This window comes from Trichechus manatus, unplaced genomic scaffold (assembly GCF_000243295.1).
Source record: "Trichechus manatus latirostris isolate Lorelei unplaced genomic scaffold, TriManLat1.0 scaffold00305, whole genome shotgun sequence".
NCBI classification, from domain to species: Eukaryota; Metazoa; Chordata; class Mammalia; order Sirenia; family Trichechidae; genus Trichechus; species Trichechus manatus.
Window position 1 is genome coordinate 771432 of NW_004444241.1, and position 16282 is coordinate 787713.

General features: G+C 50.4%; 2 protein-coding genes and 1 non-coding gene across 5 annotated transcripts; 2 read left to right on the forward strand and 1 right to left on the reverse strand.

The window, feature by feature from the left end:
• The first annotated feature begins 892 nt into the window (after window positions 1-892).
• Window positions 893-10826, forward strand: DCAF11 (DDB1 and CUL4 associated factor 11). 3 transcript variants are annotated; one of them, XM_023725389.1, is made up of 14 exons: window positions 902-1651; window positions 2901-3028; window positions 3285-3412; window positions 3689-3753; window positions 4062-4162; window positions 4397-4543; window positions 4754-4808; window positions 5162-5230; window positions 5589-5646; window positions 5744-5929; window positions 6373-6526; window positions 7297-7449; window positions 8648-8754; window positions 8853-9752. In XM_023725389.1, the coding sequence occupies exons 1-14, from the start codon at window positions 1497-1499 to the stop codon at window positions 8979-8981; spliced, it is 1635 nt and encodes a 544-aa protein (XP_023581157.1). In that variant the 5' UTR covers window positions 902-1496; the 3' UTR covers window positions 8982-9752. The 3 variants fall into 3 exon arrangements, with proteins under 3 accessions (XP_023581158.1, XP_004390561.1, XP_023581157.1); XM_023725390.1 differs by lacking the exon at window positions 2901-3028 and having other exon boundaries at window positions 893-1651; window positions 8853-10826; XM_004390504.2 differs by lacking the exon at window positions 3689-3753 and having other exon boundaries at window positions 899-1651; window positions 8853-10826.
• TRNAG-UCC (transfer RNA glycine (anticodon UCC)) lies at window positions 7076-7146 on the reverse strand. Its single transcript has one exon. It is a non-coding gene; the product is annotated as a tRNA-Gly (tRNA).
• Window positions 10827-12633: 1807 nt separating the features above from the next.
• On the forward strand, window positions 12634-14027 carry FITM1 (fat storage inducing transmembrane protein 1). The gene is made up of 2 exons (XM_004390505.1): window positions 12634-12999; window positions 13390-14027. The coding sequence occupies exons 1-2, from the start codon at window positions 12731-12733 to the stop codon at window positions 14000-14002; spliced, it is 882 nt and encodes a 293-aa protein (XP_004390562.1). The 5' UTR covers window positions 12634-12730; the 3' UTR covers window positions 14003-14027.
• Window positions 14028-16282: the final 2255 nt, after the last annotated feature.

The following is a 16282-nucleotide window of genomic DNA, read 5'->3' on the forward strand; positions in this document are numbered from 1 at the left end:
AAAAAAAAAAAAAAAAAGAAAGAACGGGGCTTCCGTAAGCTAAATCTGAAAGGGAGGGTGTGGAGGCCTGGGGTCCACAAATGTGACGTGAAGACACCCCAAAGGCGCCAGAAAATAGAGTTCGTAATGAGGGCAGAGCCGACCGAAGCTGCAGATAGCGAAAGAAGAATGGCTCAAGCAGGGGAGGTTTCGGGATTGTCTGAAAAGTGAGAAGCCATAGGATCTTTAGGAAGCGGGAGCAAGTTGTGTCTCTTGCTGGGATACCTCTCGGTAGCTAATCACCAACCGTTTCTTTTGTAAGCCCCGCCTCTCTGCCATGAAAGCTGGTTCCATTGTCCCAGATCTAAGAAGCAGCCGGTTCCCCACATACTACCTCCTCGCAACAGGAGTGAACGCCCCTCCTCTGTCCCGCACTTTCTTCTCCCCTCAGCCCGCTGGCGCAGTGGTTAAAAGCTATGGCTGCTAACCAAAAGGTCAGCAGTTCGAATCCACCAGACGCTCTTTGGAAACCTTATGGGACAGTTCTACTCCGTTCTACATGGTCGCTATGAGTCGGAACCGACTCGACTGCAACGGTTTCCCCCCCGCCCCCAGCCCTCTTAAGCGCTTTCTCCCGCCCACCTGTCAATCACCATGCTCCGCTGTCCACTTAGCAGGCCAGGGGGGCGGGACCGTCAGGGGCGTTGCATGACGTACGCGCTCCGCCGGCCGGGAAGTCGGGAGTTGCGTGACGAAGCGGCGCGTGACGGAGGAGCTGTTGGCGATGATACAGCGGCAGTCGGTGTAAACAACGTCTGGCGCTGCTGCGTCCTGCGACCGTTCCTGGCTGGTGGGTGGTCTAGCGCGGGGCTGTAACCGCTGGCTTCAGCAGGAGGTGCGTCCCGCTTCCTCCTTGCCTCCTCCTTTGGCGTACACACCCCCGGCACCCCACGTGGGCGTGAGGCAAAGGAAGAAGGGGGTAGTAGGCCGAATTCTAACTTCATTGGCTGTTGCTGCAGCCGTCTTTTGCAAGAGAATGTTCTGATTGGTCGGTAAGGGGGGCGTCGGGGGGGGGGGTCCTGAGGCCTAAGGCTTCTGATTGGTTAGGTGAGAGAGCTAGTGAGGCACTTCTTTCGCGAGGGGTTTTGATTGGTGAGCCAGAGTGGTTACCTGAGACTCCAGCTCCCCCAGGGACTTTGATAGGTGAGTTTGTGGTAGAAAACTGAGGAATTTCCTCTTAAAAGGATTTTCATTGGTGAGTTAGAGTAGCGCTATAGGCTTCACTCTGCGTTCTTTGCTTCACAAGATTGGGAAAGGTTTGTGTTCCGGAAGACTTGGGAGTTGTCACAGGCTAAAGAGAAGGGATCTCAGTACCTAGGAAGGGTCACTCTCCTAGAAATAGCTATCGCCCCATCTCAGGAGATCCTGGTATTTCTAGAGCAGGTTTTGCTCCACTAAACCCAAGGAGTTGACAGGAAGAGCCCCTGCACAGGTCCTAAGGATGCTGTGAGCAGAAGATGGGATCACGGAACAGCAGCAGTGCAGGATCCGGGTCCGGAGACCCCTCTGAGGGCTTGCCCCGAAGAGGGGCTGGCCGGCGACTGAGTGAGGAAGAGGAAGAGGAGGATGAAGATGTGGATCTGGCCCAGGTACTGGCCTATCTCCTCCGCAGGTAACTTACCTTCTGATGTGTCCCCACCAGGCGCCACCACAGTTCCTTGATCCCGCCGCTAGGCAGGAAGGTTACAGAGGATAGGGAACAGGGTTAGCCCAGGGCAGCTGTTCTGTGTGAGCAGAACAGCCTTTCCCTGCTAGGCACCCATGGCTCTCAGCTCTATACCCAGTAAGAGTGGTTACCTTGCCTAGGGAGGGCCACCAAGAGGACCCACTCTTGTGTTTGAGGCGGCTGTTCAGGGGATCCTCTATGGCTATGACTACACAAATGTAATCTGTTTTCTAAGTAAGTTAGAAAAAAGGGGGGGGGGCTGGTGGGAAAGGAGTGAAATGGCGAATGAGAAGAAGAGTTGAGAAGGGGGGAGTTGAACTTTAGCAAAACCATTGACGTGTGATATGAGACCATGTGGGTTTACTTGACAAAATAGGTTTAAACTGACCTACTGCTAACCCTGTTCTAGAGAAAGAATGACTTGAAGGGAGTGACCACAGGAATTGAGAGGAAAGGGGTGCGACTGGCTTTTTTTCTTTGCTTATGGCTTCTGGGGATAAGATGAACTCGGAGATCCCTTCAGAACGCTGACTTCTATGGCTGGATTCCTCAGGCAGAGGCTCAGAAGGAAATGCCCTCAGAATTTTTAGCTCTCTGGGAAGTCAACTTAGTTAGATCCATCAACTTCCAGGGCACGTAGTGTTTCTTTCCTCCTGCTCTAAGGGTGAGAATCTGTTTCCTACTGTGTCCTATACAAACCAAAAAACCAAATTCCTTGCCATCAAGTTGATTCTGACTCATAGAAACCCTATAGGACAGAGTAGAACTACCCCATAGGGTTTCCAACAAGTGGCTGGTGGATTTGAACTGCAAACCTTTTGGTTAGCAGCCGAGCTATTAACCACTGCACCACTAGAGCTCCCTGTGTCCTATAAAACCAAAAAACCCATTGCCATCAAGTCAATTCTGACTCATAGTGATTCTATAGGACAGAGTAGAACTGCCCCATAGTTTCCAAGGAGTGCCTTTTGGTTAGCAGCCATAGCACTTAACCGCTATGCCACCAGGGTTTCCCGTTTCCTCTAGGAGACTGAAAATAACAGCCCAAGTCTAGTCAACCTCAAACCCTCAAAATGGGGACAGTATGAGAGGGTTTGAGTACCAGGTGGTCTAAGAACTGGGTAGCCACTGACTCTGAATTTGGTTGGTTTGGGGGAAGGGGTTCCCCCCTTTATCATGGGGGTTCTCTCAACAGAGGCCAAGTGCGCTTGGTGCAGGGCGGAGGTGCAGGAAATTTACAACTCATCCAGGCCCTCTCTGACTCAGAGGAAGAGCATGACAGTGCCTGGGATGGTCGTCTGGGGGACCGATACAACCCACCTGGTAAGAAGAGAAGCAGACCAAGACCCTAAACTTTGAAGACTAATTAGAAAACTTTTTTTTTTTTGGTGAAGAACCATAGGTTAAGTTGAAAGAAGAAAATGGAAAAAGATAATTTAGAAAATGAGGGAGTGCTTGCAGCCCCAGTATATTCAGCCACTTTGAGTGGGGCCCATCTTCTTACATTTTGGGTACAGTTATGCTAAGTGTTCTTTCGGGCTTGAAGACATAGGATAAAATTTCTCCTTGCTACTCACAGTGGACGCAACCCCTGACACCCGTGAGCTGGAATGCAATGAGATCAAGACACAAGTGGAATTGGCCACAGGGCGGCTGGGGCTTAGGCAGGCAGCCCAGGAGCACAGCTTTCCTCGAATGCTACACCAGGTAGGCCTTTCCACCTCCAGCCAGCCTGCAGCAGGCCTGTTGAGATAGCCAGAAGCTCTGCCAGCCACAAAGAGGAGGGAAGTAAACTTCCCAAGGAAGCCTCAAATGCTTGGGCCAGAGAATTCTTCGCCAGCTCCATCGGAGTTCTGTGGGGCAGACTTCCTGTGTGTGGTATCCATTTCTGTAGCAAGAGCAGTATCTTTGGAGAAGGGGGCTTGGTGTGGCTGAAGGGCCCTCTGTCTCTGCTAGCAATATTCCCCAATCCCTTCCATTTAGAGAGAACGGGGCCTCTGCCACCGGGGAAGCTTCTCCCTTGGAGAACAGTCTCGAGTGATGTCTCAGTGAGTATGGGGCTTGGTGGAGAGACAAGGGCCAGATAGGTTTTATCACCTAAACGTTGAAGGGGCAGGTGTGAAAGGATCCTCAAAGATAATAAAGTTAGATTAAATGGGGTTGTAGCCTTGAGAGTAAACAAAGGGGAAAAGTATGGCAACTTAGAGGATGGTGGAATGGATAAAAGAAAAGGGTTTGTACCCAAAGTCAAAAGGGTGCCTTGTACTGACACCCCAGGTCTGTTAGCACTCTGCTAACTGGGAATCCTAGTTCACCCTGATCTCCCCTTACCCTCACATTCCCTCTGCTTCCTCAGCTTCTTGCCCAATGATCTGGCCTTCACTGACACCTACTCTCAGAAGGCTTTCTGTGGCATCTACAGCAAAGATGGTCAGATCTTCATGTCTGCTTGCCAAGGTACCAGACCGTGGTCCCTTAAACTGCGCTTTCCTGGGACAGGGAACATTCTCCCTGACTGAGCTAGACAGCCCCAGACCAAGGGCGCTCAGACCCTGGCTTTAGGATGCTTAGCCAGAGCATGTTTCCCATGACAAAAGAAAGATCCCATAGATACCCTGAGTGAGAGAGGTCTGATTGAGAAAGCACTCAAGGAGGATGTTCCCTAATTCTGCCTGTTGCCCACTTACACAGACCAGACAATCCGACTGTATGACTGCCGGTATGGCCGCTTCCATAAATTCAGGAGCATCAAGGCCCGGGATGTAGGCTGGAGCGTCCTGGATGTGGCCTTCACCCCTGATGGGAACCACTTTCTTTACTCCAGCTGGTCTGATTACAGTGAGTATGCACCAGACTTCCATTGTCTGTCCAACCTGAGACCTGATGTCTCCATACTCCCTTCTCTTGTGAACCAAGACTCTGCACCTCATCCTGAAAAGATCACTCCCGGAGTGCTCTTGACATTCTTGCTTTGTTCCTTCTCTTCCCTACTGTCACTTCAATTCTCTTTCTCCCTGCTCTGAATGATTCTTGTTTCTCTTCTTTTAGTTCATATCTGCAACATCTACGGGGAGGGAGACACACACACTGCTCTGGATCTAAGGTACTGGCTTCCCTTCCTGGTCAGACTAATCAGAAACTCCTCAAGAAAGGCTCTCCAATAGCAAACCTCTTGAACTGGAGCTCCTGCTTAGAGGGGAAAAAAGTACACTGGTTTCAAGTTTTACAGTGAATTCCTAGAAGAGAACCATCTATCCTGCCAGCCAGAGAAGCAGGGTAAAATAGATGGTTGCAGGATAATTTCTGGGTTCTCACTGAAGTCTACATTCTGGCACGTGTTGGCAGGACTTCTTTTTCCCCTTCAAAATGTGCCTTACAACCCTCGTCAGACCCCATGTAGAGTAACAAAGGCTGAAGGAAAGCCCACTTACCCAGCTCATTCTTTGCTCTTTTCAGGCCAGATGAGCGTCGCTTTGCTGTTTTCTCCATTGCTGTCTCCTCAGATGGACGAGAAGTGCTAGGAGGGTGAGTATTTGCAGAGCATGTCTCCCTTAATTAATGAGACAGGAGTTCTCCCAGGATCAGCTTTGCTGTTACAGAGATTGCACTGGACACCTCTATCCCATCAGCTGTGGAGGACACTTAGTTCTTCTCCAAGGTCAGCGTTTACGAGTAACTTCATCTCTTGCTCACCATTTCCCCAGCACAAAATGGGAGTTCTCAAGCCTCTGTGCAAACATAGCTAACTCCTCCTGCTTTTTGTACAAAGAGAGACAAGAGCTTGCCTCTCAACAGGACTTCTCAACAGGGACTCTCCAGAGTGTTCATGGCATCATTCCTCTCAGTCCTGGCTCCAGGGCCCTCTTTATCCTTTCCCTTTCAGGGCCAATGATGGCTGCCTGTATGTCTTTGACCGAGAACAGAACCGGCGCACCCTTCAGGTATTGCTCCCAAGACTCAGAGCCTCTGCTTCCCGTTTCATGACCTGTTATAAGACCTAGAAAGAGGTCCTAGGTATCCTGCCCTTCTCCCCCCTAGCTTGAGTCCCATGAGGATGATGTGAATGCAGTAGCCTTTGCTGACGTAAGCTCCCAAATCCTATTCTCCGGGGGAGACGATGCTATCTGCAAAGTGTGGGATCGACGCACCATGCGGGAGGATGACCCCAAGCCCGTGGGTGCACTAGCTGGACACCAGGATGGCATCACCTTCATTGACAGCAAGGTGGGTGGGGGAGGCAGAACTGCACAGCCAGCCTACTTTTTAAGTTTCCAGTTGTCTAGGAGGGCGTGAAAGTGGACCAGTGTGGGAACTTGCCAAGCTCTTTATTAGCCAGGGTTTACAAGAGCTAGAGTTTAGAGAAGGGGCTTAAGCCAGGAAACATGAGAGCTGTCTGTACCCACCAGTTCTCAAGGAACAGGGCAGGGCTGTAGATGAGTAGAAGAGAACCAAATGCAGATTAGAATAGGAGGACCAGCCAGTGGCCTGGGCAAAGAAAGGAAAACCTCACCAAGGGGAGGTACCTGAGGCAGAAAACCGGTGAGCTCACTTGGAAGAAGAAAGCAAAGGACTGGCTTTCTTACTCCATAACTAGAGAAGGGGAGCCAACTGACAGGCATCGACATTTGCAAGCTCTGATGCTTTATTGTCCATCTTTGGATTTCCAGGGCGATGCCCGATATCTCATCTCCAACTCTAAAGACCAGACTATCAAGCTCTGGGACATCCGGCGCTTTTCCAGCCGGGAAGGCATGGAAGCCTCACGCCAAGCTGCCACACAGCAAAACTGGGACTACCGCTGGCAGCAGGTTCCCAAAAAAGGTGAGAGTGGAAGGGAAAATTTGCGATCTGAAGAGTTTAAGAGTCAGGGTGGCAGTTCAAACACTTAACCACTGGTAAGGCTTGATATAGGCACAGCAAATGTGGCAGTAGTTTGGAGCTGAGTCCTGGAGCACCCCCAACCCATCCTGCTTGGCCAAGAATTAACCTTTTATTTGCTGGACCATGGCGAAGGCCAGGGGTTCCCAGTGTCGTGGGCAGGAGATCACTCCAAACCAGCCGATACAGAAATATTTCAGTATCTTCAAACAGCAGGACTGTAGTAGTGGATTGTTGTTGATGTTGCTGCTATTGGCTGCCGTCGAGTTAGCTTTCGTCTCACAGTGACCCTGTGCACAACGGAACTAGACACTGCCAGGTCCTATGCTACTCCATGACTGTTGTGATCCATAGGGTTTTCTTTGGCTGATTTTCAGAAGTAGATCCCCAGGCCCTCCTTCCTAGTCTGAGTCTGAAAATTCTGCTGAAACCTGTTCAGTATCATAGCACCACGCAAGCCTCCACTGACAGGGTTGGTGGCTATGCATGAGGTGCACTGGCCAGGAATCGAACCTGGGTCTCCCACGTGGAAGGCAAGAATTCTACCACTGAACCACTAGTGCCCCAGTTGACTATTAGGAGTGGAAAGATCCGCCAGTGGAGAGTTGGAAAGGCGATTGTCTCTGAGCATCGGTCTTTGCCAAGGACTGGTTACACGGGGCAATTCAGAAGCAGACCCCCTAACCTAGGGCTCTCCCTGCATCTTCATCCAGCCTGGCGGAAGCTGAAGCTCCCAGGGGACAGTTCCTTGATGACCTACCGGGGCCACGGGGTGCTGCACACCCTCATCCGCTGCCGATTCTCCCCTACCCACAGCACCGGGCAGCAGTTCATCTACAGCGGCTGCTCCACTGGCAAAGTGGTTGGTAAGGATTGTGTCAGAAAAGGGGGCCTGAGGAAGGGCATGGATGTTTCTCCGGCATTCCACCTGTAACCACCAGTGACCACCTTAAACGCACAGTGATGACTACGAGTGAAATTTAATTTAGTTTGGAGCAGGGGAGGCTTGAACAGAGAAATAGAAAACATATATATCAGCATTTTAAATTAAGAAAGGAGCATAGGAGTCTGAAACCAAACAAAAAACAAACCCATTGCTGTCGAGTTGATCCCTACTCACAGCGACCCTATAGGACAGAGTAGAACTGACCCATAGAGTTTCCAGGGAGCACCTAGTGGATTCGAACCGCTGAACTTTTGGTAAGCAGCTGTAGCTCTTAACCACTATGCCACCAGGGTTTCCATAGGTGTCCAGTCAGTAAATATAATAAATTACCAGGAATATACTCAGTTCCATTTTGTAGCTAGTCGAGAAAAGGTCTTGCAGATGAAAGGAGGAAACAGACAAAAAGAATGACACAAAAAGACAGCAAGTAGTAAAGGACCGACAGACACAGTAAATGCCCACAAAAGACAAACACAGGCACAGATTCAAGAAGCGTATGACAATGCTGTGCATGAGACAAGGCCATCAGATAGGGACCCATGCAGAAAACGAGACATACCCATTCCAAATATGGAACAGCGTGCTCACAACATCTGTAGAGACAGCCCATTGTTCGTTAACTGTATTACCTTCCAAACCTCGTGGGCTTTTTAGAAAATTTCTACTAAAAAGCCAGTTTCTTAACTGTTGTTGCGTGCCGTTGAGTTGATTTCGACTCACAGTGACCTTACAGGACCAAGAAGAATGACCCCATAGGGTTTCCAAGGCGTTATGGAAGCAAGCTGCCACATCTTTCTCCTGCAGAGTGGCTGATAGGGTTGAACCACTGATCTTACGGTTAGCAGCTGAGTGCTTAACCACTGCACTGCCTTTTTTTAACTGTAGGCCCTGTGAAATTTAGCCAAGGGCCAGAGATACCCACCGTCCACTAGCTACTCCCTCAACCCGAGTTAGGGAAAAGTAACTGAGAAATAACACAGCCCTCTGGTGTGGGCTTTGCTCCCCTGGGGAAGTAGAAACTTCCCTGAGAGGCAGGTAAGCGCTGCTGCTTAGGGAGAGAGGAAGGTGGCTTGAAGGTCCTCTGGCGGCTCTGCTCCACTCTGGCCTCTCCTGGACAGTGTACGACCTCCTCAGCGGCCGCATCATGAAGAAGCTGACCAACCACAAAGCCTGTGTGCGTGATGTCAGCTGGCACCCCTTTGAGGAGAAGATTGTCAGCAGTTCGGTGAGGTTGCAAGGGCTCGGGAAGCCAGCACATGTCAGGGGCTTGGGCCTGGGGTAGGGAAGCATCCCCTTGACTACTTGCCACTTTCTGCCCCACAGTGGGACGGGAACCTGCGTCTGTGGCAGTATCACCAGGCTGAATACTTCCAGGATGACATGCCAGAGTCCAGGGAATGCCTCAGTGCCCCAGCACCTCATCTTTCTACAGCCTTTTCCTCTCCCCAGTAAATCTGACCTCCAGCCCCATACATGGGTGAGCCTCTTGACTGGCTCCTCCTCCTCCCTTTCTCCTGTCTGGGGGATGTTTGGAGGAATTTCTGGCATTGGACTCGGGACAGAAGCCCAGGCTTCTGGGCCCCAGCCGAGCCTTGGAGGATCCTCCTTGTGGGGCAGAGTGGTCTCTTCTCACATGCAACGCCCAGTTGGTTTGGATCTCTATCTCTGGCCAGGGTCTGGCAAGACTGCCATTATCTGGGGTGTGGCCTCTGCCACCAGGAGAATTGTCCAGAGTATTTTTTAATCATGTTTGGATATTAGGTATTAGCTCCTAGAGTAATAGAGTAATATGCCTGAGGCCAGGTCTGAACTGACCGTCAATACCTCTTTACCCCTGCCAGGCCCTTTGTATAAGCCCTCACGTTGAGGATTAGGCTGGCCAATCAGAGTGCTGGGCATCCTGGCCTTTGTTCCTGAGGTCTTGATAGCTAGAGCTCTAGTCCTTTGGGGAGGGTGGGATGGGTAATGGTGTTTCCTCAGCACTGTCCTGGGGTGTGAATTATGTCTTCTCTCTCACGTCTGGGTCTTTGGGGTAGGACAAGCTGTGATGTGAGGGGCTGGACCTTCCAAAAGCTCCATGCAGCCCCACACAGTGCAGGCCCTCCTCACCCAGAGTGTCCCATCATGCTGGAGGCCCACAGCTTCAAGGAGGAAGGCTGAGATAGAACTCCTTTGTCCTCTGACTGGCTTTGGCTCCCTCAATAAACTTCCTGTGGGAAGCTGCCTCAGTGTCTTCCCTCTGTCTCTTTTTCATATCTAAGTTCTTTCAGTCTCTCACGTCAAGAAAACAGTTCTAACAAAGCCTTAGGAATGCTCCTCTATGGGAGAAAACAGTGCCCTGACACCCCAAGATGAAGGGAAATACCAAAAATTGGCAACTCCCTCATCAACCTCAGAAACTTCTCAGCAAGTAGACATAGAGATAGCAGGGGACTGAGCACATTTTAAGTTACAGCCCAGAATTGCCCGCATTAGCTGTGCTCTGGAGCTGGTACAGTCTACAGAAGAGGCAGCCCATGAACACAGAGCCAGAGAAAACCTGGTTGACACTGGCACCAGGCCCTATCCTCAGCACTTCACGCCTACAGCCTTATCCACCTTCACAGCCACGCTTTGTACGAGTTGAGGAAACCGAGACGTGCAGAGAGGTCAGTGACATGCCCCAAAGCAAACTGGTGGTCAGTGGGAGAGCTGGGATTCTCATCCAACCCTGACTAGATCTTTCCACTACATTTCATTATTTCTAAGGCAATTTTCAAATCGGGGTACACACCCCCAGGAGTACTTAAAGACTTTCTCAACAAAATGTGGTATGCAAAATAAGTAGTTTTAAAAGAATGAATTGTCCAGGTCCTCAGCCTCTGTATGTTCTCTTTCCACATGTTGATCTGCCTGTGTGAAAATGTCATGCCAGATTGCCTTTCCCACCTGCCCTTTTTTAGTACCCCCTGCCACTTTACCTGAGAGACACCACCTATCTCACCCAGTACCTGTATTACCTCTAGGGCACCAAACTAAGGGGCAAGTTAAAGTTATTAGTATCCCCAAAGCCTCATTTGATCAAGGCCCCACAAACCACCCATGTTTCTCATTAAGAGATGCATTTTCAGTGCAATTTCAGTTACTTAATTACCAAAATTTGTGAACATTTGTTGTACTAACAATACCTTTTGCCCTACTAACAGTTCTAATGAGAATTCAATCCAGAAGAAAAAAATTTAACTTCTTAGGGCCTTATGGTCACAGGAAATTTTTAAAAATCAAATTTCAAATTATATCTTTTTTTTTTTTTTTTTTGCAGAGAAGCATGATAAAGTCATTAATAAAAACTTCCAAGCATAAAAAAATTAGGATCAATTCTTTGGGGGAAGTTGAATGGATATATGATTTATAACTGTTAAGAAAATCTTGTCATGTGTTTTTTAAATGGATGCTGGTGAGGTATTGAGTCACTAGAGTGTTTAGATTCCATTGGATATATTTAAAAGCGTGATATAATAGTTTAATTTGAAATGCCAGTATGTATAACCAAAAAAAAAAAAAAACCCCGTTGCCGTCGAGTCGATTCCAACTCATAGCAACCCTATAGGACAGAGTAGAACTAACCTGTAGAGTTTCCAAGGAGCGCCTGGTGGATTCCAACTGCTAATCTTTTGGTTAGCAGCTGTATCTCTTAACCACTATGCCACCAGGGTTTCCCCAGTATGTATAATACACTGGAAATTATGTCCTTTGCAACTATTTAAAATTATGATGAAAAATTTTATGTTAACCTAAAAATGTGCAGAGGGGTTCATAAGTCTTCAAAATTCTTAAGGGTCCATGAGCAGGAAGGCTTGAAGACCACTACACTGAGGTACGGGGTCATAAAGTATTACGCTTTAGAATCTGGAAGGAACCTTATTTTACCCATCTTGATCAATTTACAGATGAGGAAATTGAGGGCCAAGGAGTATTAATTGATCTTCCCAAAGTCACACGGTTGGGCCCAGAACCAGGGTGTCCTTGCTTGCTCATGCCTTTTGCTACTTGTGGCCTCTACTGTGCTCTGAAATTCCATCACCAGTTTTGAGGAATGAGGAAGAAAGACAAAAAGAGACCTCGAAACAGTTACTGAATAACAGGGACTTCCTTGGATAGGTTGCTTTCCACCCTGTTGCTTCAGCCCCAGAGGCCAGGCTCGGAGGCCAAGGCTTATGTGGGGTCCCCTTGAGGCCCCAGGGTAATTGCTTGGAGGACAGAACTAAGGTTTCAGTGGACTCCAGGCTGGGGGTTTTCCTTCTAGGGTCTCCCTCTGCCCCTGTCCCCTTGGGAGTAAACCTGATCTTTAGGGCTCTTCAAGGCCAACTTGGGCTACCACCATCTCACAGCACTCCTTCCTCAGAACACTTGAATGTCATTCTTGACCATAATAAACACGCAAATGAATGATGCCCCTGTAGATGTGATGCCTTGTGCGCTGCACAGTCACCACGGTTTCAACAGCAGCCCTGGGGCCAAACCAGCCCTGGGAGCCTCTTCAGACCAGACAGGAGCTAGGGCTGGACCACACCATGGGGTCACAGTGACTTGAGTGGATACCCTGCTGATGTGCCTCCCAAGGCCTAAGTTGGACACAGCGCCATGTACAACAGCCCTGCTCAGTCTTTGCAATGGTGGGCTCTTGTGCTCAGAGCCCCAGGAGAGGGGACAGGACCACACTGATGATGAGGCAGGCGCAGATTTTTTTAATGACATCCAAGATGTGGTTAGTTTTCTCTTTATGACCCCTGATTTCCCTGTGGAGCGAACACATGGTAAAGAGTGAGAGAAGGAGCCTTTGGCCAACTAAACAGTGACAGGCAGACCCAAGCAGGCTGTGGAGAAGGACCACCCTGAACAGTAGGTCTGGCTCTGAGACATGAACATGGTTGGAGCAGGGAACACAGACCTAGAGGGTCACGGGGACACAGGGCTAAGAGGAAAGGACGCAGGCCACTTTCAGGACACACACTTAAGGCCCAGACTCTGCTGATGTGGCAGCCCTCTGCCCTGGCCCCTTACTGCCCCCGCCTCCTCCCCCGCCTGCCAGCTGCCAACAGGGCTCTGCTCTGTGTCTGCCACACCTGTCACTGCCTGTCCTTGTCCAGGGTTGGGGGGGACCCATCAGCCCCTCCTTAGCTGCTCAGCAGAGCAAGCAGTTAGTGGGGAGGGGAGGGAACATGGATTTGGGACCGGTGGGGGGGACAGGGTCACGGGCCGCTGGGGCCCGAATCCAGGCACTGCTGGGCTGCTTGTTGAAGGTGCTACTCTGGCTGGCCTCTGCCTTGCTTTACTTTGGAAGTGAACAGGCCGCCCGCCTCCTGGGCAGCCCCTGCTTACAGCGCCTCTACCATGCCTGGCTAGCAGCAGTGGTTATCTTCGGGCCCCTTCTACAGTTCCATGTCAACCCTCGGACTATCTTCGCCAGCCACGGCAATTTCTTCAACATGTGAGTCAACTCAAGGCTGTGGGAGCTGGCTCCCTGCACTCTGGGATCCCAGCTCCCCCCTCCAGGCTTCTGTCCTCCTGCCAGAACGGATGCTAAAAATAGGCTAGGAGGTTGAAAGGGAGGTGGGAGAGGGGGAGGGGAAGAGAGCCCTGAGGGTACAGGGGAGCGGGGCAACAGGAGCAAGGTTGGGGAGGAAATATGGACCCTAGAAGGCTGAGAGGTCCTCGAAGGAGATGACAAAGTTTAAATGGGTGGGGATTGTGGAGTGCATGGGAAACAGAACCAGGGATGATGGGACACCACTGGAGACAGAGCAGAGATGTAAACACAGTCATGTTGGGGAGATAGGGCTGGGGCATCTCAATAGCCTCCCCTCTTCTCTACCCACAGAAAGTTTGTGAATTCAGCGTGGGGCTGGACATGCACCTTCCTTGGGGGCTTTGTGTTGCTCGTGGTGTTCCTGGCCACACGGCGAGTGGTGGTGACTGCCCGGCACCTGAGCCGGCTGGTAGTGGGGGCAGCCGTGTGGCGGGGGGCTGGTAGGGCCTTCCTGCTCATCGAGGACCTGACGGGCTCCTGCTTTGAACCTGTGCCCCAGGGTCTGCTTCTCCATGAGCTGCCTGACCGCCACAGCTGCCTGGCTGCCGGCCACCAGTGGCGGGGCTACACTGTCTCCTCCCACACCTTCCTACTCACCTTCTGCTGCCTGCTCATGGCCGAGGAAGCGGCAGTGTTTGCCAAGTACCTGGCCCATGGGCTGCCTGCCGGCACCCCGCTGCGCCTTGTCTTCCTGCTCAACGTGCTGCTGCTGGGCCTCTGGAACTTCTTGCTGCTCTGTACCGTCATCTACTTTCACCAGTATACTCACAAGGTGGTGGGTGCCGCAGTAGGCACCTTCGCCTGGTACCTCACTTATGGCAGCTGGTATCATCAGCCCTGGTCCCCAGGGAGCCCAGGCCATGGGCTCTTTCCTCGCCCCCACTCCAGCCGCAAGCATAACTGAAGAAATAAAGGCACATCAGGCCTGGGCTCTGTCATTATTTGGCTGGGGCCTGGAGAGGGTGGGAAGGGTAAGAAGAGGGTCTCTGGTAGTCATTGGAGTCACTGACCTTGAATGCTGTTCCTTATGCTTAACCTCCATCCCCTCTGCTGTCTTTTCAGCCTCCTACTCCTTGCAAACTTCAAGCTTTCTGGGGGCTGTGATGTTGAGGAATGGTGCTGTTAAGGCAGGTAACAGTGCTGTTTGGTATGGGCATCATTCTTGGCTGAGCAGGTGCTCCATCTCCAGACTGGTTGTTTTGTTTTTCCTGCCTCCTCCACTGAATCTCCTCTCCCCACTCCTCAGGGCCCTGCCCCTCCAGGCACCCCACGCAGGAGCCCTTCCTACCCTGTCGTCCCCATAGGGGATCTGTGTGTGCTCATTTATTTAACAAATTTTATTGAGCTAGGCATAGTTTTATGCAAGATTTCTGCTGTCTTGCAGCATATGGGTTACTGGGAGAGACAGATGATAAACACACACATAATAATAGCAAACACTTGTATTGTGCCTAGTCTGTGCCAGACACTGTTCTAAATTTCTAAGTTCTTTATATAAACATATTTAGTCCTCACAACAACAGCACTATGAAGTAGGTTTAGTAGCGTTCCCATTGTAGAGTTCAGAAAACTGAGGCACAGAGGTTAAGTAATTTGTTCACAGCTAGAAAATAACAAGCCAGGATTACAAACCCAGACAATATGGGTCCATCATCTGCGTTCTGAACCAGGGGTCAGCAAACTACAGCCGACCTGTGGCCAGCTTTTGCATGGCCTGCAACCTAAGAATAGTTTTCACATTTTGAAATGGTTGAAAAAAATCAAAAGAAGAATAATATTTTATGACACATGAAAATTATGAAATTCTAATTTAGTGTCCATAAGGTTTTATTGGAACGCAGTCATGCTCGTTCATTTATGTATTGTGTATGGCTGCTTTACCTTGGACATGTTATCAGGAGGGATCAGTCCCTGGAGAAGGACTTCATGCTTGGTAAAGTAAAGGGTCAGTCAAAGAGAGGAAGACTCTCAATGAGATGGATTGACACAGTGGCTGCAACGACGTGCTCAAGCATAACAACGATTGTGAGGATGGTGCAGGACCAGGCAGTATTTTGTTCTGTTGTACATAGGGTCACTGTGAGTGGGAACCGACTCGATGGCACCTAACAACAACATGGCTGCTTTCCTGCTACAATAACAGAGTAGTTGCTGAAGACTATATAGCCCACAAAGTCTAAAATGTTCCCTATCTGGCCCTTTACAGAAAAATCTGATAGACCCCTGGTCTAAACCAATATACTATCCTGCCTCAAAAAATAATCTGGCTAATACCAGAGAGAGAAATGCCATGAAGGAACTAAAACAGGCTGGTTTGTAATAGAGATACTTGAAGGCAGGCACTTCAGAAAGAGTAATCCAGAGTTCTCTTTGAAGAGGTGGCCAACAGAATGACAAGACGAACCAGAAGGGTGTTTCAGGCAAAGGGATGAGCAAGAGCAAAGAACTTGCGGTAGAAATGAACATGACACTTTTGAAAAACAAATGGAAAGTCCAGGTATTTGCAAGTGTAATGAATGAAGGGGAAAGCAGTAGAAAGTGAAGTTGAAGGGGAGGCAGCTGTCAGCCGCCAAGCAGGGCCTTACAATGAAGACTTTTGTATTTCATTCCAAGGTCAACAGGACGCTGTGAAATGGTTCTAGGCAAGCGAGGGGCATGATCTCGCTGCTGTGTGGGGAGTACGTTATAGAGGAATGGAGCTGTAGCTATGTATGGTACAGGAGACAACTGATGAAAGCTTAGATCCGGATGGCACCAGCGTCTGAGTGTCCCTGCATGGTCGAGAGGTTGTCCCTGGAACCAAGGATCCACGTTGGCCGGGATAAAGGGAGGCCAGGTCTTTCTCCAACTTACAAAAGATGTGGAAGGGCCCCAAGTAAGGCTTCTCATTGTCACAGGCCCAGCAGGGGATGAACAGATTCGGCGGGGTCTCAGGAGCCAGGAGTCAGGGAGACCAGAAGCTGGGAGGCGGGAATGAGAAGGCGGGGGACTAGGAGGCAGGAGGCGGGGCTTCAAGAGGCGGGAGGTGGGGAGGTGAGCGGTGCGGAAGCGAGGATGCGGTGAAGGCAGAGCGAGGAGGCGGGAAGTAGGGCGTCGGAAGGCGGGGAGGGCGGAGGCGAGAAGGCGGGGAGTCGAAAGGAGGGAGGGAAGGGAGAAGACGCGGAGTCATGAGGCGGGCTGGGGC

Bases quoted from the DNA above. Each gene is read 5' to 3' on its own strand.
- DCAF11 (XM_023725389.1), top strand. From the start codon at position 1,497: ATGGGATCACGGAACAGCAGCAGTGCAGGATCCGGGTCCGGAGACCCC. The intron at 3,029-3,284 runs GTAAGAAGAGAA...TGCTACTCACAG, and splicing joins GGACCGATACAACCCACCTG to TGGACGCAACCCCTGACACC. The intron at 7,450-8,647 runs GTAAGGATTGTG...TCTCCTGGACAG, and splicing joins CTCCACTGGCAAAGTGGTTG to TGTACGACCTCCTCAGCGGC.
- FITM1 (XM_004390505.1), top strand. From the start codon at position 12,731: ATGGATTTGGGACCGGTGGGGGGGACAGGGTCACGGGCCGCTGGGGCC. The intron at 13,000-13,389 runs GTGAGTCAACTC...CTCTACCCACAG, and splicing joins CACGGCAATTTCTTCAACAT to AAAGTTTGTGAATTCAGCGT.